The sequence below is a fragment of the Triturus cristatus genome, chromosome 8, assembly GCF_964204655.1.
Source record: "Triturus cristatus chromosome 8, aTriCri1.1, whole genome shotgun sequence".
Lineage (NCBI taxonomy): Eukaryota > Metazoa > Chordata > Amphibia > Caudata > Salamandridae > Triturus > Triturus cristatus.
Genome location: NC_140591.1, coordinates 229,485,546 through 229,512,245, shown reverse-complemented (window position 1 = coordinate 229,512,245; position 26,700 = coordinate 229,485,546). Strand labels below are relative to the sequence as shown.

Sequence of the window (26,700 nt, the reverse complement as noted above, 5' to 3'; positions counted from 1 at the left end):
ACCAGATCAAGACACTTTACTTGGTAGTGCACAACCTGTGCCATGTCTGGAACCTGAGACAACAGGGTACACACATCACGATATATCTGTAAGTTGTTTATGCTCCCACTTGATGTATCACCAGTATATACAGATATTATGTACCACCATGGAATGTATAGTCTAACTTCACTATTCGAAAACTTTGTATGATGTACGATGTGTGAAATATGAAAATGGCAATAAAAATATGTTTAAAAAAAAAATACTTGGTAGTGCACAAATAATAAATATTCACTGAAACCCGATTTCCAAACATTATCGTTTGCATGCAATATCGTTTTATCAGTGAAACTGTATGTCTCTACAAATATAGTTGCCAGTTCAATGGAAAATGTGATTTCTGTAAATGAAAGTGTGCTACCACACGATGCTTTAGTACATTAAAAAAAAATCCCCGCCTCATGTCTGTTAGAGATGGGTGGGTCGCAAAAGTGGCTCTAAAATATTTGGGAACCTCTGATTTAGTGTGCTACTTGACAATTCTTTACATTGGCCACTAGATGTCCTTCTAGACCGCTATATTGTTTTTCTCGTCATAAAACTCAATGCTTGCAGTTACCCTGCTCTTCCACTAGAGCGCACAGTGTGCCTTTGTGTTGTCGTCCTCACTAACTCTCGCACACACAACTAAAGTCTATTGTAACCCCCTGTGCGTACACCAGCAGCAAACAACTCAGCAGAACGGGAAGGGAAAGCCCACTCCGCACTGATATCACAGACAAATTGAGCCCATCCAAAAGGGCCCGAGCGACGCCGGCAGCCAGAGCCCACTTTCTGGGCACGGAAGAAAGGTACGTGCAGAGAAAACGACGGGCTGGGGCTCTTCCTGTAAACTGCTGGAAGTTTGCTAAATTTCCCCAGAATTTGTAACTCTTCGTCGGAGCACTGACCGAGCCAGCAGCGGAGGTAGCCCTGCTCTGATAGGACGGGAGAAGAGTTATGCAGTGGGGGGAAAGTTGTTAAATTAAATTCCTGAAACTGGCTTACAGAGGATCCGTTGAATTGCGGGACGGAAAGGAAAAGCATCAGGGGAAAGTGTCCGCGTGCCCCCACGGCGTCCCGGCTGCAGCATGCCGTGAGAAGAGGCGTCTGTGCTCGCGCTGACAACTCCAGCATCCCTTGTTTTGGCCATGGGTGCGTTGCCTGCTCCTGAGATGCTGAAATTGTGGTGAAGTAAGATAGAACCAGGCGTCAATATAGGGCTTCTCGGTCCACAATCAGACCCTTGTGTTTTGTCTTTCGCAGCCGATGGGAAAGTCACTTTTTGGAACCAGAGAGGTTTGCTGCTGCTGTTGTCGCAACTTTTTCTTCTTTTCTGGATTTGATATTTGTACACCCTCGTGAGATTGCAATAAAAGACTGTTTGCTGTTTGTGCTCAAAGAGTTAGTCCCCCCTGGAACAAGCCTGCAAAACATTGTGGTTCAAGACCTTGTCAAATTGGAACCAAGACTTGGATGGTGCAGACAGTTTTCCTTCTACAGAAGATAAGATATTCGTTTTGGTTTGCGGTCATCTGCACACATTGCCAATGTCCACCTGGAAGTGAAGGAGGCCTGCAGTTGCCTACTGAGCCCAGGCACCCATGGTGCCCAGGTAGAGTACATTGTAAGCCCTGCTTACCATTGCATTACATTGGCCTGGGGCAGTGTGCCTGCGGAGAGCATCAGGGTGGCTGGAAGCATGGGGGACACCGTTCCTCCCCGGGCTCCTCCAGGAGGCCTTGGAGTAGGGGTCCCAGGGGCCGGCCTTCTTGGCGGTGGCTCCATCACTCCTCGGGTCCATATTGTGGAGCGCCTCAGAGCTCGGATTGCCACCTGTCGCCAGCATCACCTGACCTGCGAGGGGCGCTATGAGCGCAACAGGGCAGAAACCTCCGAGAGGGAGCGGGAGAGCACCTTGCAGCTCTTGAACCTCGTGCAGCATGGACAGAGCGGGAGAAAGAGCAGCAAGCACAGCAAGGCGAGTGCTGCCCCGCCACCCGACTACCACCAGCAGCACCTGATGAGCGCCGACAGCAGTGGCAATACCATTGGTGGGGAGCAGCAAGCGTCGGCCTCTGCTACCGGGGACCCCAGGAGCTCCACCCTCATTGCCGTAAGTCATGACACAGTCTATATTCTTCATTTCAGCTCTTGCTGGGAGGAAGATATTCCTCTGCTCTATGCAAATAATGTTAGAATGTATTTATTATTATTATTATTAATAATAACTATTTATTTCTTGGGTGCCATGTGCGCTGTCTGGCTGCTGCAGAGCACCAAATAGATATTGTGACCCTGAGGTTGTAAAGGTGATTGACCTTCAACTTTCTCATGCTCTTCATTACTGGGATATTTTAGCCTACTGTGGTTTTTGAACCCATTATAAATTGAGACGTGGAAAGGATGCTTTATTAAATACTATTTATAGAGGAAATCTAGCCTCATGCAACATCTGCATAAGTGAGTGGTCAAATCTGGAAGCATTTGACTGCACAGTGTCCATGTATCTAAAACAAGTGTTCATTTTCTAAAACATTAGCTTATTTTTTTGGATTTCTGTTATTGTCGTGTACTCTGTCGCATCGAGCACCGAGGCACAATCTTATTCTCCTCTCTTGTTGAAACCACAAGACCGTACCTGCCAGCATGATTGAGGCTTCCAGGGCAGGACATATCCCATAAATTGTCCCTCTCGTTTCAGAGCCACTCAGTGGGATTGTGTAGACCATGGGTTCGAGGAGACTGCTAGGCTGACTTAAGGGTCGTGGTGGTGGTGGTGGTGGTGGTGGTGGTGGTGGTGGTGGTGGTGGTGGTGATGGTGGTGGTGGTGGTGGTGGTGGTGATGGTGGTGGTGGTGGTGGTGGTGATGGTGGTGGTGGTTGCACCTCATTACGTCGTACTGACAGACAGGTCTGCCAGATTGAGATCTCCTCTCTCTTCTGAACAAACTCCAAGGGCCTACCAAACTACCAGACTGCACCTACGAAATACTGTTAAAAAAAGATTTTCACCTGGAAGTTAACTGCTGATCTTACAGCTGATACCGCCAAGGTTTCTTTGCCTAAGGGTAGGATGGTAAAGCAGTGGGTGACTCAGACACGCATTGTTTCACGCAGTTAACTAAAGTGGAAAATCATGTTCAGTTTGTGTTGGAAAGCGTTGGGACGGGCACAAGGGTTGAGCTCGTGATTTTCACAAAGTAGGCATAAGCCCGGGCCATTGGTGTTGCCCCATGAAATGGCTGGGATGAGAAGGTGATAGCCCATTGTCTTGTCTTCAGATCCTGCTATGATTGCATAAAGTTTGCCTCAAAGAAGGCGCTATACGTTGTTTGTGGGAAATCTTATGTCTGCAGTGCTCTGTGAACCAATATGGTTGCATACAATCTAGCCCTTGAAAGCTCTGACTTAATGCTATCACTCAAACTTGGGACTACATCTGTCCACTGCGTCAATTTCAAATCTTAGTAATGTATATTACTTTACGCTGTTATTACTGTACACTGCCCTCGCCAGTGCCGCGGTCTCTTGGTGCTGTATGGGGTCTCTATGCACAGACTGTGACATATAGCGGGCGGCCTTCCTTGCAGTCGTGGTGGTGGGGCTGTGTGGTTGGGGGCGGGCCCTGCATCATTCTGCTAACCAGTCCAAGTGGGAGCCGTATCCTCTGCCATTTGTAGGTTTCCCATATTTGTTTTTGGTACAGCAGGTGCAGTGAGAGTTTACCCTCAGCCCAGGAGTGAGAGGTTTACCAGAACTTTTGTGGTCTTAACTACCTAACATGGGGTAGAGGAGCCAACTTCTCTTGCTTGCATTGGGCCACCGGCCTCTGTGTAGGTGTTCCAAGAGGGGCGCTCTTGTGACCCCACAGCCCGCGTGCCTAGGGTCAGAGTTGCGTGCAGTTGTTTTTTCTTTCTGTGGGTTTTGCTTTGTGACGAGAGATGCATTACTGCACTACATGGGTGCATCAAAAAGCAAGTTTCAAAACCAAAGCTATGATAACATCTCACTAATGACAGGTTTTGGTCTGTCGATTGCAGCTGTGCATAATTTCTTTTAACAATATTTATTTCCGAAACAGTTCTTAAGAAAACATCGAGTTTCTTCTGGGAAGTTGTGCCTGGCACATGAAACACCTCTGTTAAAAGGAAGGTTTCTGGGGCTGCTGCCTGTGACTCAGAGGGCCTTCCTCCCTCCCCCTCCTCCCCCATCCCCCAATCCCTCCCCCAGCGCATGCAATACCAGAGACTTGAGGGCTTCCGAAGTCCTGTTTTGTATTCTAGGTTGCCAGGACTTTCTCCTTAGAGTGGCATTCACTGTAACTTATGCTTTTTGTACAAATCCGACGTGCATGTTTTACACGATTAATGTGCTTACGTTTAATAAGATGTCCATTATGTTGAGAATTGAATGCATGGCCAGCTTCACATTTTTGTTGCTTTTAAAGCCTTTTTTGAAGCTATATGTTATGTTGTGTTCCGTTAGAGTATTTACAGCGCCGGCTTTAGGGCGGTGCGACTGGTGCGGCCGCACTGGGCGCTGACCTGGAGGGGGGCATCGACCTCAGGTGGGGGGGGGGCAAGGGGGGTGTTTTGAGCAATAATTTATTAATGAAAAGCACCTGCTGCAGAATTCCTTGTGCGTCCAGCTTTCAGGCTGCAATAAAAATGTCAAGATAGCTCTTGATTAATGTTCCTGCTGGAGAGAGAGATGGAGCTTTGTCTAGTGGCAGTGTTGCCACATCATAGAGTAGCGCAGAGGGTTAATAAGCCTGCTGCAGAGAACAGATCTGTATCTTATGTGGATAGCTGAGTGGATTAGTAAAGACGGTCAGCGCTTTAAAAAATGAAATGTATGTGAGAGAGGGGCTATGTAAAGATAAGGAGACCCTTTTACCAGGGGTGTGGGGGGTTATGGGGGTTGTAAGGGAATCCGAGGAGGAGGCCATGGGGGGGGGGGCGCAAAAAACGATTGTCACACCGGGCGCCACCAGCGCTAAAGCCGGCCCCGTGTATTTATATTGCGCGCTTTATACCAGTAGTATAGCCTCAGAGCGCCTGGTTGGGTTGTGTTTGTATGTAACGCCAGCATTCTAGTTATTGTGGTAGGGCATTGGCTAATCCACCTCTCCCATTGATGGACCTGTTAAAATCTCCCACAACCCAGTTTTATTATGCGAATTGTTAAAAGAATTTGAACTGTCGGTGTCATGATAGCTATTAACTCTTTAAGCATATGTTTTTATTGTTCTTTTTTTGTTATTGAAATCAGATTTTGAATAAACATTTAGTGGCAGAGAGTAGTTTTATTTTTGTTCAGAACAGGTGGGGATGATAAGGTATGGATTTTGATGAGTCATAGATAAGGTTGCACAGGTTTGGGGTCCATGCAGTACAATGGTTCTGATGTTAGCAAGTCCGATGGCAGGGAGCTGCGACCCCACAAACTGCAATAAAAGAGGTTATATGAAAAAAGTCTCAAGAAGACCCCCATGAATCCCTCTTTCTTCCGTGTCATCTCCTTTGACTGCATCATTGCCTCTTCCCTGATGGCCAATCCCATCACTGTGTCCTCCTCTCCTGCATCATTGTGTTTTTCCCCTCCATGCCGATGTCCTTCACCTCACCCAGTTTCCCAGATACTGTCTTGCTGTGCACAAACACTGTGTTCAAGCTGTTCTCACCCATGCCACACCTTCTTGCATTCACACTTGTCCGTGTCGCATAAAGTGAGCACTGGGGGCACCAAGTTAAGTTGCAGTCCCTGCCTCAGTCTTGGGTTGGCCTCTTAAATAGTTGAAGAGCTGAAGCAGCGCTGTTCAGACAGTGATACATGGGTGCCTGCCATGGGAACTTCTAAACAATGTGGATCTCTTGGCTGCAAACGTAGCGTCATTTTTTGACATGTCTAAAGTAAGCAACTAAGCAACATAATAACACAATTCAAACATGACAGGGCAAACAAAATAAGCAAAACAGAACACATCGCCACTACCATAATGCAAAACAACATCATATCGCATTAATACTGCACAAACACAGCAGCACAAACAACAAAACACATCACCGCAGCAAAATTCGCACAACATATATGCGCAAACATTCTTGTCACAGAATACAACCTTCAGAAACCTGCATTACCATATAGTGGTAAAAGGTGTTTGCATCGAGCAGTGCCTTAGCTTACCACCAGGAACATGAAGTAGCGCCCATCAAAAATCTTGTGTGATCCGGCGCCTTATGTCAGTTTCCTCTCTTCTACACTTCCAAAGAACTCTTCTCTGTCCCAACTCACCACTCCCCTTCCTAACTCCAGGAGAGTGCATGGTGAGCAGTGTAAGGACCAAGGGATTGTGGGCATGCCTGTCAATGATAGAGGGCTAGGAAGCTAACAGAGTTCAGCGACAGGCACCCACTTGGTATGCAGCAAGAGTGAATTCTCATGCTCACATCCATGATACAGCCTCATCTCGCTTCCCTGTTTGCCGTGCAGTGTTTTGCAGTCACGTTTGTTTAGCCCATCGTAGCCTTGATGAGTTGCACAAGCACTTCTGGTAGACAGGCAGCACGCTTCTCACCTCTTTCTGGAACATGAATGAGAGCTCAGCGGGATGACTGTGAGGGTTTTATTCCACGCCCAAGTTACAAACAAATGCTGCTGCAGGCACCATGTTAAGCTCTAGATGAAGGACAGGTTCTGGTACAATTAAATTATGGTTAAATTAATAACACCGTTTTTTGGCCACAGGAGGAAATGCTTGAGGTTGCAAAATATGAGAACTTAAGAGCAGTAGGAATTTATGGGTGTCTCTGTGGTCCCAAATCCCACAGCCTTCTGCTTTAATGGCTAAAATCATCACAAGAGCCTCACGATAACCCCCTAAACTTGTTTTCTCGAGTTCGCATCTGTAGTCCGGAATGCAACATAATATATTTTATCTGCATTTGAAATGATTTGCAGAATGCAGTCTACATGCGGAATCACCCCCAGACACCTAAAAGTACTTTTGCCACTTTCTGTTCATTCTCCTGGTGCATCAAGTGGTGTATTTTATTAATTGGGCTGTGTGAGAGGTCTTAACAGGAGTGCACATTTGCAAATGCAACAAAGGTCAAGTCACTGTCTTAAAAAAGTAACGTGTATGGTATGCATGGTTCTTAGTGAAGTTATCGACAGCCTTGAAAAACTCTAAAGACTCATAAAAATGTGGCTGTGGTACGCAACATCGACATTCAAACTGCATGCGATGCCTCTTTTCTTGCAGTGAACATTCCGCAAAGATTGCTGAAAAGTTATCGTACGGTGTCATACAGGGCGCAGTAGTTCTGCTGTGGTATCGGTTGTGCCCTGCTCACCCTACGGTATGAGTACCCTACTCAGAAGGTACGCGACGGTAGTAGGGTTAGCTTTATTCTTTCCAGTTGCAACTACACTCTAGGCCTTACTAATTAGGACACCCCTCACCATTATTCAACCACACCTCACTAGTGCCTAACTTCTAGTCAATTTCATTGGCTTCATATGACTATCTTAAGTGGTTGTAATTCTTTTCCTAGAATGCCAGGTTAGAGCCAGTCTGCGGATTCCTACCTCCGCCTCTATGGGATACGGTCCTTATTCCTTCTGTGGTTTAGGGATGATCTGCAAGTCCCCTGCGGGCATCCAGTAGTCTCCCGTGTCTTCCACCGGACCACCTTTGAGGCCAGTGAAGCTGAGTCTCATGACCCTCAGCAAATGTTTGGATCTGCATTTCCTAGCTGAGCATTTACACCACTTTATTCATACCGAATACATCTCTTATTCTCGGTTAAAACATTAATTTCTAGAAAATGCTCTCGAAGTGTATCAATTTAATTAGGTTTTAGTTGTTCAAAGGGTCTCGGTGATTTTTATAATTTCCATTTCAATTAGATTTGGATAAGATTTGGATTTCTCGGCGATTTCTAGCATCTTCATTTTCACTTAGATTTGGAAAAGAACATAGCTCATAAGTCCCTCAAATATATGGAGATCTCAGTGAAGCTTTAGCACTGGTGTAGAGGCCTCATAGCTGTTCTTGGAGCTCTGTTGGAGCAGGCTAGCTCCCTATGGGGATTCATACAAATGTAATCAATGCTATTTGTGTATGGGTGATTGAATAGGCGATCACGCCATATCCTTTTCCTTGGCTGACTTAGAGGCAGATTTAGCTGTTCATCTGTCTCATGTTTTCCACAAAATAATTCTAACAAATACATACATATTACATGTATACACTGACATTTAGTCTGCCATCTTCATCTATTTGTCGGTAGTTTGTTGCCCACATTTTGCTTCCGGCCACCACAACATCCAGCAGGGTACAGTGGGTTGGTCCACTTTAGCCATTGGGTCCCTTCTCTGCCAGTGACAGGATTATGTTTTGTGCATGTGCACATCTGCCTAAAAAGTAGTCCTCATCAGTGCCAGTAGTGGTGGTCCACTATCTGACTTTATTCATGGTTTTATTTTTATTTTTATTTTTGTGGTGGGTCACTTTTATGATTTTTTTTTCACTTATGCACCAGTCCATGGCACCATTCTTTTGACTTTTTATTACTTTTAAACCTTTAATGCCTATCGCATATGTTTGCAAAGTGAAAGAGATAAAAACAAATATTGAAGGTTTTCCAAGATCTTTGGCTTTGCCAATATTCTTTTCATACTGGGTGTAACAAGGGTTCAGTAAGCTCGCTGCTTGTATTTTCTTTCATTGGAGTATTTTCATTGTGACCTGACAAAACACAAAATATGTATCAGGCCACTCCGCAATTACAAACAGTAAACACTTTGGCCATAACCTGACCATGACTAACCCAACATGAGATAATCCACCTTTTCGAGGATGAGAGTGGTTTGGGACACATACTCCTACACCCAGTCATGAGGGCGCTGGTGTAATCGGTGCCTGTGAAAGGTATCTATCTTATGTTCAGATCATATCATCATTTGTGATTGCTGTGCCAGTTGTAATCGGGGTCAGTCGGTGCAAGAGTCCAGCAGTTTGGAAATATCCCGCCCTTTAAAAGGTTGCATAGGGTCTTCTCATCTCACCAGTGAGCAGTTGCATTTCCTTTTGTTAGATGTCTCTTGTGGTGTAAATGTGCAGCAGTAGGGAGTATCCCTGGATTTAAAAGGTTGCATAGGGTCTGCTCATGGCACCAGTGAGCAGTTGCATTTCCTTTTGTTAGATGCCTCTTGTGGTGTAAATGTGCAGCAGTAGGGAGTATCCCTGGATTTAAAAGGTTGCATAGGGTCTGCTCATGGCACCAGTGAGCAGTTGCATTTCCTTTTGTTAGATGCCTCTTGTGGTGTAAATGTGCAGCAGTAGGGAGTATCCCTGGATTTAAAAGGTTGCATAGGGTCTGCTCATGTCACCAGTCTGCAGTTGCATTTCCTTTTGTTAGATGCCTCTTGTGGTGTAAATGTGCAGCAGTAGGGAGTGTCCCTGCATTTAAAAGGATGCATAGGGTCTGCTCATATCACCAGTCTGCAGTTGCATTTCCTTTTGTTAGCTGTCTCTTGTGGTGTAAATGTGCAGCAGTAGGGAGTATCCCTGGATTTAAAAGGTTGCATAGGGTCTGCTCATGTCACCAGTCTGCAGTTGCATTTCCTTTTTTTAGATATCTCATGTGGTGTAAATGTGCAGCAGTAGGGAGTATCCCTGGATTTAAAATGTTGCATAGGGTCTGCTCATGGCACCAGTGAGCAGTTGCATTTCCTTTTTTTAGATGTCTCATGTGGTGTAAATGTGCAGCAGTAGGGAGTATCCCTGGATTTAAAATGTTGCATAGGGTCTGCTCATGGCACCAGTGAGCAGTTGCATTTCCTTTTTTTAGATGTCTCATGTGGTGTAAATGTGCAGCAGTAGGGAGTATCCCTGGATTTAAAAGGTTGCATAGGGTCTGCTCATGGCACCAGTGAGCAGTTGCATTTCCTTTTTGTAGATGTCTCATGTGGTGTAAATGTGCAGCAGTAGGGACTATTCCAGTATTTAAAAGGTTGCATAGGGTCTGCTCATGTCACCAGTCTGCAGTTGCATTTCCTTTTGTTAGATGTCTCTTGTGGTGTAAATGTGCAGCAGTAGGGAGTGTCCCTGGATTTAAAAGGATGCATATGGTCTGCTCATGTCACCAGTCTGCAGTTGCATTTCCTTTTGTTAGATGCCTCTTGTGGTGTAAATGTGCAGCAGTAGGGAGTATCCCTGGATTTAAAAGGTTGCATAGGGTCTGCTCATGGCACCAGTGAGCAGTTGCATTTCCTTTTGTTAGATGTCTCATGTGGTGTAAATGTGCAGCAGTAGGGACTATTCCAGTATTTAAAAGGTTGCATAGGGTCTGCTCATGTCACCAGTCTGCAGTTGCATTTCCTTTTGTTAGATGTCTCTTGTGGTGTAAATGTGCAGCAGTAGGGAGTATCCCTGGATTTAAAAGGATGCATAGGGTCTGCTCATGTCACCAGTCTGCAGTTGCATTTCCTTTTGTTAGATGCCTCTTGTGGTGTAAATGTGCAGCAGTAGGGAGTGTCCCTGGATTTAAAAGGTTGCACAGGGTCTGCTCATGTCACCAGTCTGCAGTTGCATTTCCTTTTGTTAGATGTCTCTTGTGGTGTAAATGTGCAGCAGTAGGGAGTGTCCCTGGATTTAAAAGGATGCATATGGTCTGCTCATGTCACCAGTCTGCAGTTGCATTTCCTTTTGTTAGATGCCTCTTGTGGTGTAAATGTGCAGCAGTAGGGAGTATCCCTGGATTTAAAAGGTTGCATAGGGTCTGCTCATGGCACCAGTGAGCAGTTGCATTTCCTTTTGTTAGATGTCTCATGTGGTGTAAATGTGCAGCAGTAGGGACTATTCCAGTATTTAAAAGGTTGCATAGGGTCTGCTCATGTCACCAGTCTGCAGTTGCATTTCCTTTTGTTAGATGTCTCTTGTGGTGTAAATGTGCAGCAGTGGGGAGTATCCCTGGATTTAAAAGGATGCATAGGGTCTGCTCATGTCACCAGTCTGCAGTTGCATTTCCTTTTGTTAGATGCCTCTTGTGGTGTAAATGTGCAGCAGTAGGGAGTGTCCCTGGATTTAAAAGGTTGCACAGGGTCTGCTCATGTCACCAGTCTGCAGTTGCATTTCCTTTTGTTAGATGTCTCTTGTGGTGTAAATGTGCAGTAGTAGGGAGTATCCCTGGATTTAAAAGGATGCATAGGGTCTGCTCATGTCACCAGTCTGCAGTTGCATTTCCTTTTGTTAGATGCCTCTTGTGGTGTAAATGTGCAGCAGTAGGGAGTGTCCCTGGATTTAAAAGGATGCATAGGGTCTGCTCATATCACCAGTCTGCAGTTGCATTTCCTTTTGTTAGCTGTCTCTTGTGGTGTAAATGTGCAGCAGTAGGGAGTGTCCCTGGATTTAAAAGGATGCATAGGGTCTGCTCATATCACCAGTCTGCAGTTGCATTTCCTTTTGTTAGATGCCTCTTGTGGTGTAAATGTGCAGCAGTAGGGAGTGTCCCTGGATTTAAAAGGATGCATATGGTCTGCTCATGTCACCAGTCTGCAGTTGCATTTCCTTTTGTTAGATGCCTCTTGTGGTGTAAATGTGCAGCAGTAGGGAGTGTCCCTGGATTTAAAAGGATGCATAGGGTCTGCTCATATCACCAGTCTGCAGTTGCATTTCCTTTTGTTAGCTGTCTCTTGTGGTGTAAATGTGCAGCAGTAGGGAGTATCCCTGGATTTAAAAGGTTGCATAGGGTCTGCTCATGGCACCAGTGAGCAGTTGCATTTCCTTTTTTCAGATATCTCATGTGGTGTAAATGTGCAGCAGTAGGGAGTATCCCTGGATTTAAAATGTTGCATAGGGTCTGCTCATGGCACCAGTGAGCAGTTGCATTTCCTTTTTTTAGATGTCTCATGTGGTGTAAATGTGCAGCAGTAGGGAGTATCCCTGGATTTAAAAGGTTGCATAGGGTCTGCTCATGGCACCAGTGAGCGGTTGCATTTCCTTTTTTTAGATGTCTCATGTGGTGTAAATGTGCAGCAGTAGGGAGTGTCCCTGGATTTAAAAGGATGCATATGGTCTGCTCATGTCACCAGTCTGCAGTTGCATTTCCTTTTGTTAGATGCCTCTTGTGGTGTAAATGTGCAGCAGTAGGGAGTGTCCCTGGATTTAAAAGGATGCATAGGGTCTGCTCATATCACCAGTCTGCAGTTGCATTTCCTTTTGTTAGCTGTCTCTTGTGGTGTAAATGTGCAGCAGTAGGGAGTGTCCCTGGATTTAAAAGGATGCATAGGGTCTGCTCATATCACCAGTCTGCAGTTGCATTTCCTTTTGTTAGCTGTCTCTTGTGGTGTAAATGTGCAGCAGTAGGGAGTGTCCCTGGATTTAAAAGGATGCATAGGGTCTGCTCATATCACCAGTCTGCAGTTGCATTTCCTTTTGTTAGATGCCTCTTGTGGTGTAAATGTGCAGCAGTAGGGAGTGTCCCTGGATTTAAAAGGATGCATATGGTCTGCTCATGTCACCAGTCTGCAGTTGCATTTCCTTTTGTTAGATGCCTCTTGTGGTGTAAATGTGCAGCAGTAGGGAGTGTCCCTGGATTTAAAAGGATGCATAGGGTCTGCTCATATCACCAGTCTGCAGTTGCATTTCCTTTTGTTAGCTGTCTCTTGTGGTGTAAATGTGCAGCAGTAGGGAGTATCCCTGGATTTAAAAGGTTGCATAGGGTCTGCTCATGGCACCAGTGAGCAGTTGCATTTCCTTTTTTTAGATGTCTCATGTGGTGTAAATGTGCAGCAGTAGGGAGTATCCCTGGATTTAAAAGGTTGCATAGGGTCTGCTCATGGCACCAGTGAGCGGTTGCATTTCCTTTTTTTAGATGTCTCATGTGGTGTAAATGTGCAGCAGTAGGGAGTGTCCCTGGATTTAAAAGGATGCATATGGTCTGCTCATGTCACCAGTCTGCAGTTGCATTTCCTTTTGTTAGATGCCTCTTGTGGTGTAAATGTGCAGCAGTAGGGAGTGTCCCTGGATTTAAAAGGATGCATAGGGTCTGCTCATATCACCAGTCTGCAGTTGCATTTCCTTTTGTTAGCTGTCTCTTGTGGTGTAAATGTGCAGCAGTAGGGAGTATCCCTGGATTTAAAAGGTTGCATAGGGTCTGCTCATGGCACCAGTGAGCAGTTGCATTTCCTTTTTTTTAGATATCTCATGTGGTGTAAATGTGCAGCAGTAGGGAGTATCCCTGGATTTAAAATGTTGCATAGGGTCTGCTCATGGCACCAGTGAGCGGTTGCATTTCCTTTTGTTAGATGTCTCTTGTGGTGTAAATGTGCAGCAGTAGGGAGTGTCCCTGGATTTAAAAGGATGCATATGGTCTGCTCATGTCACCAGTCTGCAGTTGCATTTCCTTTTGTTAGATGCCTCTTGTGGTGTAAATGTGCAGCAGTAGGGAGTGTCCCTGGATTTAAAAGGATGCATAGGGTCTGCTCATATCACCAGTCTGCAGTTGCATTTCCTTTTGTTAGCTGTCTCTTGTGGTGTAAATGTGCAGCGGTAGGGAGTGTCCCTGGATTTAAAAGGATGCATATGGTCTGCTCATGTCACTAGTCTGCAGTTGCATTTCCTTTTGTTAGATGCCTCTTGTGGTGTAAATGTGCAGCAGTAGGGAGTATCCCTGGATTTAAAAGGTTGCATAGGGTCTGCTCATGGCACCAGTGAGCAGTTGCATTTCCTTTTTTTTAGATATCTCATGTGGTGTAAATGTGCAGCAGTAGGGAGTATCCCTGGATTTAAAATGTTGCATAGGGTCTGCTCATGGCACCAGTGAGCGGTTGCATTTCCTTTTGTTAGATGTCTCTTGTGGTGTAAATGTGCAGCAGTAGGGAGTGTCCCTGGATTTAAAAGGATGCATATGGTCTGCTCATGTCACCAGTCTGCAGTTGCATTTCCTTTTGTTAGATGCCTCTTGTGGTGTAAATGTGCAGCAGTAGGGAGTGTCCCTGGATTTAAAAGGATGCATAGGGTCTGCTCATATCACCAGTCTGCAGTTGCATTTCCTTTTGTTAGCTGTCTCTTGTGGTGTAAATGTGCAGCGGTAGGGAGTGTCCCTGGATTTAAAAGGATGCATATGGTCTGCTCATGTCACTAGTCTGCAGTTGCATTTCCTTTTGTTAGATGCCTCTTGTGGTGTAAATGTGCAGCAGTAGGGAGTATCCCTGGATTTAAAAGGTTGCACAGGGTCTGCTCATGTCACCAGTCTGCAGATGCATTTCCTTTTGTTAGCTGTCTCTTGTGGTGTAAATGTGCAGCAGTAGGGAGTATCCCTGGATTTAAAAGGTTGCATAGGGTCTGCTCATGTCACCAGTCTGCAGTTGCATTTCCTTTTGTTAGATGTCTCTTGTGGTGTAAATGTGCAGCAGTAGGGAATATCCCTGGATTTAAAAGGATGCATAGGGTCTGGTCTTGAGCTCAAGGGTCTGCTCATGTCATCTGGGATGCTGGGCCTGGGGTGCAATGAAGTTGCTGTTTTAGTGTAACACGTAGACAGCCACATGGTTCTTCTGCAAGGACTGTGCTATGTAGATAGATCCAAGATAGTGACCACTAGGAAAAAACATAAACACACTCACCCTTTCTTTCTATTACTGTGTTTGTATAATTGAATAAGTACATTGTATCTGCATTTTAAAAGGTATGACTGAGCATGAGGGGGAATTACCGGGCGTTTATGAGCACTGCAATAACAACAAAACGTTTAATGATGTCTGTCCCCTAAAATCATATAAATGGAAAAATAGAGATATCCTGGATACATACAGATAAAAGAAAGAAGATGCACGGTCACAGATCAACTGCAGAGCCACCTCTACTTCCAGTTGTATTAGAAGCAATCAACAGATAGCTCACAAATATATGATTCTGAAAAGAACAATTTGGCTCAGTTGCACAAGTATGCGGTCACATAACATATTATTTCAATACTAAAATGGTTCGTATACTTTTGTCCCGTTAATATTAGCCAATAACACTAAAGGAACAACATTGCAACTGCTCTGTTATTGCATTTTTTGCATGTATTACTGTTGCTAATTCCAGTGTTAATATGACATCCCCCTGGCCCTCTCACATGGATTTTGCTCCTCATTTATATGAATATATTCTGGAAAAATTAAACAGTGTTTTTGTTTCGTTTCGTTTCAGTATCTAGCCGTTGATAACCTGTGGCAGAGGCGAGCTGCAATGTGTGGTGGACCTTTTAAATATTATTAGTTATTTTATGTGATTTGTGATCAGAAAAATGTTAAGGCTCGTTCAAAGTCAATGGCCTTCCCTGGTCTTAACCCATGCTGTGCATGTCTTGAGGTTGTGTGCATGGACTGTGGTTGGTGCGGGGTCTTGCTGGAGGTCAGGTTCTGTGCACAAGCCCCACACTGTACCTCCCAAGGCAGTGCCAGGTCAGTGTCAGGCCTGGCCAGAAGCTAGTCCTTGCAGTGCCTGCTGTGCACACCTAAAGGTGGTTTGCAGTGGGTTGTGTATGTACAGGGATTCAACGACGAGGCACTGCAATGGATGCCCACAGTGCACAGCTAGATATCACGTGCAGTGGATTGACTACCCACAGAGACTGGAGGCAGGGTCGGTCCAAACCCAACGCCTGCCCTCCACCGCCACAGCACATGGCCTCAGGCTGTGAGCGCTGCATTATTTTCACATTCAGTACAGACCCAGTAGCTCAAGGTTAGATAATTTATATATTAATGCACACAATATCAGTAAAGAACTCATATGCAGAGCAACAATTGTGTATTCATAGGGATGTCATTGATGATGTCAGTGGTAAGGTGACACTAGTCTTGTCATCAATGATGTAATGTGGGGGAAAGTTGGGGTTTGCTGGAGTTTGAATGCAGAAGCAATAAGAGCTGAGGTAACCAGCACAATGTATCCTGGAGTGGTTACCTAATATTGAGGAATACGATAACATGCGGATGGATGAGATGTGTGACCTTTTAAACTCAGTAAAATATGTATTAAAAAAAATCAATGATATCATTTGTGATATCATCTGTGTCAGCATGTTTGAGTTCATGAACAGTGTTTTGGGGAAAATTATGGTTTTCTCTGCTAAACATACCGGCCTTTTTAAGTGTGTTAAGGCTTTGTAAGCATAATGTCGGTTTAACCCCTTCCATGCGGGGCGGATTCCCCCGCTGTGCTGACCGTTACCTGCGCGGGCGTGGTCATGACGGAACGGTTCCGTCATGAGCACAGCTCAACCGACGCTCATGACGGAACCGTTCCGTCAAGAGCGTCGAAGGGGTTAAAGTTTTTTTCCAGGACATTTCTGAGAGTTTTTAACCGTAGGTTAATCATTTATGAGCAAAACAAACCAACACTTTTCGGTTTATGTTTTTGATGATATTCTACACCTACCTCATTTTTTTATGTTTGATTATTTTATATTTCAACCCACCTGCAGTAAGCCACAACTGCGCATAGCCTTGGGAAATCTGTAGAGGAGCCTGGCCGCAGGGCCTAGCCTCAGCATAGGACCTGTGCCCGTCTCACCAGGCAGCCAGCCAGTCCTTACTGCACACAGCAGGGTGCCTGCATGACCTGTCTTGAGGCTCCCAATTCATTGTGCAGCGTACGCTTGCTGCACATGGCCTTGTGTCCCAAACTGTGGGGGTGGCAGGATGACTTGTGAACAGGACTGTGGGGGAGTGGCAGAATGACTTGTCACCAGGACTTTCTCCACTCTCTTTATCTTTTTTTTAACTCTTTTTATTAACATTGCTCAATAGTCCATACTTTTCACGAAGTACTTGTGAGGTTTATACATCTCATCAATATGAGTAACAGTCACGAGGGAACAGGAGAATAGAGGAAACACATAGGAAACGTTGCCCAGGGTAGGAATGGACACCATGGTAAATTTGTGGAGCTAGTAACACTGCTCGGGTCATACAAACCATCGTCCCATTCCGGCTGTTGCATATCATTCTCTCAAGCTCATCCCCCTAAATCTTCGCCAGGGCGCCCATATTCGTTCCCATTTTTTAACACACCACCTACTCTTGTACACAGTTTCTTCAGCCCGCTGGCACCAGTCGAGGTCGCGTCCGCACTCTTCCAGTGTCGGAGGTAAAGGTGCCCCCACCCCCTGGCAATGTTACGCTTAGCGATCCCCGCAGCAAGGGCCAGACTTTCATACTCAACATATGACCAACGCCCAATGTGCATGGCCAGAGTTTGTCTGCTCCAGCTCTATCCCACTGAACTGCTTACAAAACAGCCAGGCCCTGCACCAGCTCTTCTGTGTAGTGGTAACTGGGTTCAGGGTCTACATCCACCCCAGTGTAGACAGTGCCGACTACACTCAGTCTTTGGCCTTGTATAAACACACAGTGAATCTTCTTTTTTTTAGATTTGTTTTTCAGAATTCGAACTCACCAAAAGGTTTTAGAACTCGATTTTGGGTTTAGAACCAGAACATGGAGGACAAACTTGAATCAGAGTTTGTGAACACTTTCATTTTTCGGGGCAGTGTTTGTCCCTTTAGGCTCCGCTCCTGTATGTATCCTCCATGGATTTAAAGGATGCTCCCAGTGCCCCATTGTACCTTCATGTACACTTTTTTTCTAAGACACTTTTCTTCAGTGCCTATAATTCTATAAACGCAGCAGACACATAGCATTTCAGCTGATAGCTCAGGTCCCCTGGCCCAGTATTGGGTCCAAGAACCCCCAGTAGATGACAAGATAAAATGATCCCTCGCCCAATGGGATTTATGGAAATTTTATACACAGGATCTAAGATTGTAGACAAATATTAATAGCACAGATATACAAAGACTTATGGCTAGTTACTTCCAGTTCACTCTACTCCTTTTTGCAATGCAAATAGCCCAAAAGTTACTTAATGGATTTACACCAAACTGAAAAAAGACACTGAGTGCTAGTTTCATGGAAAGTTTGATGTAATGCAATTCATTGATTTCTTTCCTGTTGTGGAGAGAGGAAAACTTTCTCACATTAGTGTTAAAAATGCATTTTTTGCCACTCCTGTCTTTAACTCTCCATAACTCTCCACCCCTGAATGGATCTGCACGAAATATGACATGCTGAAACTTAACCATAGTTTTGTTGAGGATTCATCATATGGCTGTTAGTTTATTAGCAAATAAAACAAGCATTGGCATAGCCAATAGGTCTCACCTTTGGGACCTTATAAGCGTTTAGTTATCCAGCACAATATCCTTGGTGCAACAACATCAAGTGTTGCATGGCTAAAAAGGTCCCAAAGGCAGGACCTATTGGCTATGCCAATGCTTGTTTTGAGTGAGTGGCTCGTGCAGGTATGCCACTGTGAGGTAGAGATGTTGCGAGTGCTTTTAAAAGGAGCCCCTGTGACATTGCGCCTCTTCAAAATGTATCTTGGGTCTGGTGTAATACTTCCAGCCCCTATTCCCGTCTTCTCGCACCCAGTGCATCCTTAAATGTCCCATGTCCAGCCGGGGTTGACACTCCTATTACCCCAGCCGTCCAGTGACACTTTACCTGTCATGGGTGGTGGTGGTGGGGGACGTGGTGGTTGTGGTGGTGGGGTGAACGTGGTGGTGGTGGACGTGGTGGTGGTAGACATGGTGATCGTGGACGTGGTGGTGGTGGACGTGGTGGTGGTGGACCTGGTGGTGGACGTGGTGGTGGTGGACATGGTGGTGGATGTGGTGGTGAACATGTTGGTGATGGTGAACATGGTGGTGGACGTGGTGGTGGTGGTGGTGGTGGAGGTGGTGGACGTGGTGGTGGTGGAGGTGGTGGAGGTGGTGGTGGACGTGGTGGTGCTGGTGGACGTGGTGGTTGATGTGGTGTTGGCGGTGGACGTGGTGGTGGTGGTGGTGGACGTGGTGGTGGTGGACGTGGTGGTGGTGGACATGGTGATGGTGGACGTGGTGGTGGTGGACATGGTGGTGGTGGACGTGGTGGTGTTGGTGGTGGTGAACATGGTGGTGATTGTGAACGTGGTGGTGGACGTGGTGGTGGTGGACGTGGTAGTGGTGGACGTGGTGGAGGTGGTGAACGTGGTGGTGGACGTGGTGGTGCTGGTGGACGTGGTGGTTGACGTGGTGTTGGCGGTGGATGTGGTGGTGGTGGTGGTGGACGTGATGGTGGACATGGTGGTGGTGGTGGATGTGGTGATGGTGGACGGAGTGGTGATGGTGGACATCGTGGTGGTGGTGGTGGACGTGGTGGACGTGGTGATAGTGGACGTGGTGGACGTAGTGGTGATGGTGGACGTGGTGGTGGTGGTGGTGGACGTGGTGGTGGTGGTGGACGTGGTGGTGGTGGTGGTGGATGTGGTGGTGGACATGGTGGTGGTGGTGTTGGACGTGGTGGTGCACGACTATTGGGTAGGAGGGTGCTGGCAGAATGCGGATGGAGAGGAGGATCTCGAAGGGGGCACATGGAAGAGCAGAAACAGGCCGAATATTAGATACAAAAAACGGCGAGTAGATAGAACATGAAACAGATTTAAAGGGGTGGTCCCTTCTTATAGTGCATGTGAATGTTCCTTAGCAACCCGTTTTTAGTAAACAGGGGGACCATGGGGAGATTAATTGATTAATCGCGCATGATGATCACGTACGATTAATTGATTAATCATGCATGATGATCGCGTGCGGAAGCTGGTGTTGTTCAAGTCACGGCGTTGGCTTACCAATGTGTGATTCTGGGCAAATTAGTTAATCTCCCGTGCCTTCTAAAAGGCAATGTGTTCCTTTGTGAATGTGCTCTTGTGTAATGTAACTGGGTGTCTTGTAAAGGTCTCTACTACTTTTGAGTTCAGTTTGCGCTGTATAAATTTGCAAAACAAACAGCCAGCAGACCTTGTAGAGCAAGAGCCTATTATATCCGTTCATGTAGCGCACGCACAGAAATGAGGGCTCTGTACAGCCCAGTAATGCACACTACACAACAAACAAATATCCGTTAATTTAGCGCACGCACAGCAATGAGGGCTCTGGACAGCCCAGTACTGCACACTACACAACAAACAAATATCCGTTCCTGTAGCGCACGCACAGCAATGAGGGCTCTGTACAGCCCTGTACTGCATTTAAAATTTAAAGGGCATTAAAGCTCAATCCTCCGTTAATAAAAGAAAATATGTCGTGCCTGCAGTGAGAGTGGCTCACAAAGAAAAGAAACAAGCCACGGCATCGCTCTGGTTGATGTTTGGGAGGTGGGAGGGTTGTTCTGTGCAGAAAGGCATTACGGCGCTCTAGTAAATAAATAAATAAAAACAAGCGCGGTATGCGAAAGTGAAAGCGACTACGATTGGAGCTGAAAGTGCACGCTGTGCTTAATGAGCCATGACGAGGGAGGAAAGACGCGCTCACTCCCGCGGACTCTAGGCCAGGGCAGAGAGAAGGCGGAACATGCACCCGCCTTTGGCCAATTGCGTGCTGTCTTTCTTAGAAAGACGCATGCAAAGGCCACTAGCGGGTGAAGAAAATAAAAGCACACACACAAGCGTGTGTTCCAAAGTTTAAAGCCCTTACTAAATGTCTTGCAGTGTAGCGCATGCACGCTGGCTCAGGTGAGACCTAAAAAGCATTTTTATTGGAATGTGAGAATTAACCTTCAATCTCCAGTTGCAGTGACTGACTGTGCGCCCACCATGCACACAGCTAAACCCACTCAACAGCGCCTGAGCTGCTCACTGAATTCGGGCGTACTAGCCCTCTCTGCCAGTAATATTTAAGTTATACTCCCAGTGTACAACATGATTAGGGAAAGATGGGACCCTGCAACTAAAGGTTCTCATATTCTCGACCTGCAGCTTGCATTCTGCATGTCTTTCCGGGGTGTTACTTAAGCTGGCACGCTGCAGTATCTTCTACAATATAATTCACTTTATTTATATTTGTGGAGTGAAAGCTTTGATGTATTTCGACGCCATTTTAAACATATCCCACTTTTTACCAACCCAGATGCAAACGCATTTTCTCTTTCGATTTCCGCATATTTTGCAACAGATGTCAGGGCTCGGCTGAGGAAGCCAAAAACATGCCACTGACTGTAAAACAAACCAGCTTATCATCAGAAGCCAACTTTGGAAAAACACTGAAACTTTGTTTTCCATTCAATTGAAGTGGCTTTACGGTTTTCAGACTTTGAAAGTTGGAGCCCTCCATCAAAACGCACCAATGGGTGGGTGCCTGCGTCTCATGTCAAACACAGGCAGCGTTCAGTGTCTTGAGCTCTGTGATGTGGTGCAGGCATCAATGCACGCTGTGCTGCTCTCACAAACAAGTCCACAGAGGCGTTCCTATTAAAACCCAGAAGGAGCTGCTCCCAACCCAGCACGTGGTGGTGGGAAAATCCTGAGGGCGATTAATAGGGATCCATGATTCTCGTTTTATGTGCAGTGGTAGGCAGTAGTTTAAGTGGGGGGGGGTTGCTGCGGGTCACATGCACACATACAATAACCCATCTACATGAACACTCACACCCTTGCATTCATTAGCGTACACCCACCATTCACTAGCCCATACACACACATACACCCATTCACAGCACACGCATACTCATACATTCATAAATACACATGCACACACTCACTGAAGCTGCAGCAGTGGTCTCTGCTAGCGAGAGGAAGCCTACGAAGTTCCTAGAAGGTTAGGAATACCGCCTCCTCTCATTGGCTAGCCTTTGGTCAACCAATAAGAGGAGGTGGCAGTCCCTTAAAAGTCACAGAGTGGAATGGGGTCAGTGAGAGTTCTTGACCCCACCCCACTCTGTGACGTGGTGTCACTGATTGACACTCAGCCCTGGGCACTTCAGAGTCTGAAACTGAGGTATCCAGGTCCTAGTCAAGCAGTGATGCTCTCCCTCATCATGAAGGGGGGGACCTTGCAGCTCTTTGCCAGGCTGAGGTCACGCCCACAGGACTGTGAAATCTGCAGTCCAGCAAAGTTCAGCTCAGGCAGGCGCCTCAGCATTTAGCGCATTTATAGCGCCTGGCTGCCGGACCTAAACATCCATAGTGTTTCTCAAGCTGACCTGTGCTCAGACTGATAGACACTCTTCACGTCTGCCAAAAGGTGGGGGACAGGCCCCTCCACACTTAAGGATGGGCCACGGATGCATAGGTGTCAACAATTACTTGATTCCTAAATCAAGGTGTGGCGTAAGACTCAACCCACAGAAAAGCTTGCAGTAAGCATGCACTCTAACTATGATATGCTGAGTTCAGGGTTTGCCATTGAGTTACACAGATTCCTGTGCCGAATTTTGGGACCTCTGCCTCCATCTACACTCCAGTGTATAACATAACATAACATGTGTATTTGTAAAGCGCACGTTCACCCAGAAGGCTATCTTGGCGTTGAATAGCAGATGACCCTATCATCTTTTTCCCAATACACAGGTATTATCTATAAGGACACATAAACTAGAAGACATTGTACAAAAAAATACACAAAGTAGAAATCTGTTAAATACACATGTATGCTGGAGCCTCACTAAGTTGATTCATCAGCAATGTGAAACATAGGTAGGAAGTACCCAGCATTTGTGTTTCCCATGATTTAAGGACGTTGATGGGCATACATTAAAGCCTACAGTATCAGGGTTTCGATCACATAGATTTCACGTGTGCAGTTCTGCATATTTCCACATTACATAGATTGCACTGGGCATTCAGTGCAAATGTCATTTTTGCACTTGTCCTAAGATGCATATTTTGCAGCAAAACTCTACTTTCACCAGTGCAGTCTCGGTAATCACAAAATGATGGTGCAGAACCGCAACAATACTACATTAATCCATAAATTCCGGCCTTAGGGGCTGCTGTTCCTGCGCAGTATACATTCATCTTAGAAGCATGCTCGAATGACAACAAATATTAAAGCAGCCAGCAGCGTATTGCCTCTGAAAGGTTCAGAGAGAAAACCTTTGCAGATCTTTCTCTAATGGTGGGACAAGCCAGCAAATCTGATTCAGTGTGACCCTAGAAAACATCTAAAAGAATCGTTGACTACTTCTCATGTGTGTATTCTTGCCACATGACACTGAGACAACAATGGATTAACACTGTTGTCCTCTAGGGAGGGGTCCTAGAACTGAAAAGAGGTTAGGGCCTGCCATGACATTCCTTCGTGCACTTTATGTTTATTCAACCAAGGCACTTCGAACAATGCAATAAAGTCCCAGTACAAACATCAGAACCAATAGAACAGGTTTCTGAAAAGTACAGTTGTACATGCTTTCAACCGGTGATGACGTACTGTGTACATGGCTTTATTTTTTAAAAGTAAAATTGTTGTGTTTGCATTTCAGTTGACTTCACTGTAAGGAGTGTAGTGGTTTCCAGATTAGTTAAAGGTGTAAAACAGTCTTAGTGAGGACAGCATTTATGGATGACATAAGGAAAATCTTGTTTCTCTTCGGCATTTGTACAAGGGTGAGAAATGTGGAAGTATTATGTTGTGATGTATGATAAGTAACCGAGGAGTTTCTTTGTAGTTTCTTTACTAAGACTTAGTTACAGGTTAGCATCCATGTACATCAGCCCCACCAGGTGCAGCCTGCCTGCTGCTCAGCCCATCTTCGAATCTTCGACTGTCACACCTCACCACACAGGCACCCAAACATTCCGTGCATCTCCATCGCACCAACATTCCACTCAGAACACGCACACTGGCTGAGCAGCTATATGCCAGGTAATATAGGAGAAACATTAATACACAGGCAGGATACAACATACCTCTTTCAGGGGATCCAGGGGTGTAGCTTCGGGGGGGTATGTATTTGGGATGTTACACCCGCCTAATAATTGTGTTTTTTGATAAATAGTTGTGTACAGGTGCTTTCAGTCGGATATGGTGAGGTGGCTGTCGGATTTCACCTGGTATTTTTGCAAGCACACATTGACAAAAATACACACACATACTCTCCTCATCTGTTTTCAAAGCTCTAAAATATAGTGTTTCTCTCCCTTGGTACTGCTACCAATCCTCATTCCTCTCCCTCTCCGCCGACTCTTGAACCCCTCTCATGAGCCCTCCTTGTAGTATAGTGTATTTTAACAGTATATGCCAGCGTGAAGGTCTGGAAATCTGAAGCTCGCACCCTCACAATGTTACTGACCAAGCTACGCCCCTGGGGGGCCCTGTTCTGTGACTGCATGTCCAGTATGTCAAAGATAGCTGGCTCTTCCATTTCATGTAAGATAGCCCAGTGAACAAAGGCTTCTGTGAGTGCAGGGGAACTCCTACATTTATGCACCCCAAAATAATACCCAATGACTTGCCCACTGGTTAATGAATTGAATGCGGTGGTAAACCTCAATTTCATGAGGCAATGTGCCACCGAGAAAAGGCACCCCACAGCATATCAAAATACAGTCAAATAAATAAGGGCCCACTGAATGATTGAGTTCTGGATCTAGAATAAGATGTATTGCAAAACTTGAAAGGTACGACATAGGGATCATAAATGCCAAAAGCATGAAGTCAATGCTATAAAGGCTCTCAGAATAGGGCATTACAAAATAATGTGCAAATCATAAAAAATGTAAGTCCCAAATGAGCAGCAAAATCAATAAAGAAACAGACATCTGGCTTATTCCCACAATCAGGGGTTTAAATAGGGAATCTTCTCATAGACTAACATTGAAAGTGCAGATTCACCATAGTGCAAATCAGCACAGTTTTATAAAACATCATATTGCCTAAGCAGCTAAGCACTATCCCGCTACATGAATATTGATTCTGCCCACACTATGCTAATGTCATCCGGAGATGGCAGGACAAACTAGCCACATGAACAACAGCAAACTATTATGAATAAATAGGCTACAGTGAGCTAGTGGAAGGTTCATGGCAAAAGAAACATTTGTGTGACCTTGTTGGAAAGTTTTCATGGAAAACAGCCAGAAGGATGTCAATGGAAATAAACTTTGACTTTTCTTGACTGTGTGCTGCAGGAATAACGAGTGTTGTACGTGCACGAGGGTGATATCCATTTTGAACAAGATGGTGTGAAGGCCTAAATTGAGGCATAGTTTGCAAGAGCCAGGAAAATGTGCTTTATGTGCCACAGGGAATTTGCTTCAAGTGCAATAGCATCATGGCAGTTGTATATATATATAAATTTGAAACATAAATCCACATTTGGCCCGATAATAATAATGCACAACAAATATAAAACATACAGAAACTCCAACACTTCCATCGTAGGTGTTTTTGTAACATGTGTGTCACAGGTTCCTTTCAGCTGTATCCACTCTCCCTCTCATCCTTCTGGTAAATTGACTATCATATAGTCAGTGCCAGGTGCCACCGAGTAGCACAGGTGGGGTGGGGTTGGGCAGGTATAGAAAAATAAATGTAAATGTTACTTACCTTGCTGCTGGACCACCGCCTCGCTTCACATCCGCACACACAGGCTCTTCAAAGCCATGGTTCTGCACTCAGACGGAGACTATGAGCCTGTGCATGTTCCTCACCAGGCTGTGTATTACATGTGGAAAACATGCAAAGTTGACCTAGCTCGCCCCAACAGTAAGCGACTGGCTAAGGGGATCCACTTTTTTGTCAGACCCGATTTCTCCCATGAAACAGTTTCCCGTCGATGGCATTTGCGTCAACTAATCCCTAGATTTCAGGCCAAGGGGGCACAGGCGTTCTTAATGAACCCGGCTAAATTAAGGGTGGTGGCGCAGGGTCGAAACCAATTATTTCTGTCTGAAATAGTTGCTGAGGAATTTTTGCAACAGTTAGCACCTCTGGGCTGAAGAAAGCACAATGATTAAGATTAAGATTGTAATCTATACTATGTAGCCACGTTGCCACTTTTGTCTTTACTTTAGTGTATGGGGGCACCGCGGGTGAGTCCTTCCAACTCTCCATCACCAGGACCACGGTCCCAACGCCTCACTATTGGGTAGGTAGGTTGGGAGGGGGGGGGTTGAGATTGGGGTGGGGGGGAGGATTGGGTTGAGGGTGAAGGGAGATATTGGGGGAAAAATAATATGTTCTGCAACCGTTCTTCTTATTTCTATGTTTTGTTATTTAGGCAAGTTTTGATTTACTTTATTAAAGGGCTCATAGGTTTCCAACTTAATGGCTAGTTTGAATTTCAAAATTGTTACGTATAACGTGTGTGGTCTTAACCGATATGAAAAACGCAGGAAGATGCAAAGGGAGTTGAATCTTATTAATCCTGACATAGTATGTATTCAGGAAACACATATTTCATGGTCGGTACGACAGAAGCTAGATGATTTGGGGTATATTTTGTTAGTTACTTCTAAACAATCGGATACAACACGGGGAGTGGCTATCCTCGCTCGCCCCTCTATAATTAAAACTGAACGGATTTCAGCTGATACACAAGGTAGATGGGCAATTCTTGAATGTTTAATTGGCAACAAGCGCTTTACCCTCTGCACAATATATGGCCCTAATGTGGATGATGCTAATGTCTTTAATTTTTTAAATGGTGAGCTCGCTCTATGGCCTTCACCAGTTGTGTGCTGTGGGGACTTCAATATCCATTTAGATAGTAATTGGGCAGGCCCTCCTTCATCCCCATATCGGGGTCGTAAACCCAAGGTTTTCCAGGCTTTAAAGAATTTGATGGCGGACCATGGCCTCGTAGA

General features: G+C 45.4%; 1 protein-coding gene across 1 annotated transcript in view; it reads left to right on the top strand.

Annotated features, from left to right (window-relative positions):
- Positions 1-685: 685 nt before the first annotated feature.
- Positions 686-26,700, top strand: part of MAML2 (mastermind like transcriptional coactivator 2) — a 576,438-nt gene continuing 550,423 nt past the window's right edge. The window contains exon 1 of the mRNA XM_085621429.1: positions 686-2,137. Within this exon, the coding sequence (XP_085477555.1) occupies positions 1,724-2,137 (414 nt within the window). The 5' untranslated portion in view covers positions 686-1,723. The remainder of the gene's footprint in view (positions 2,138-26,700) is intronic.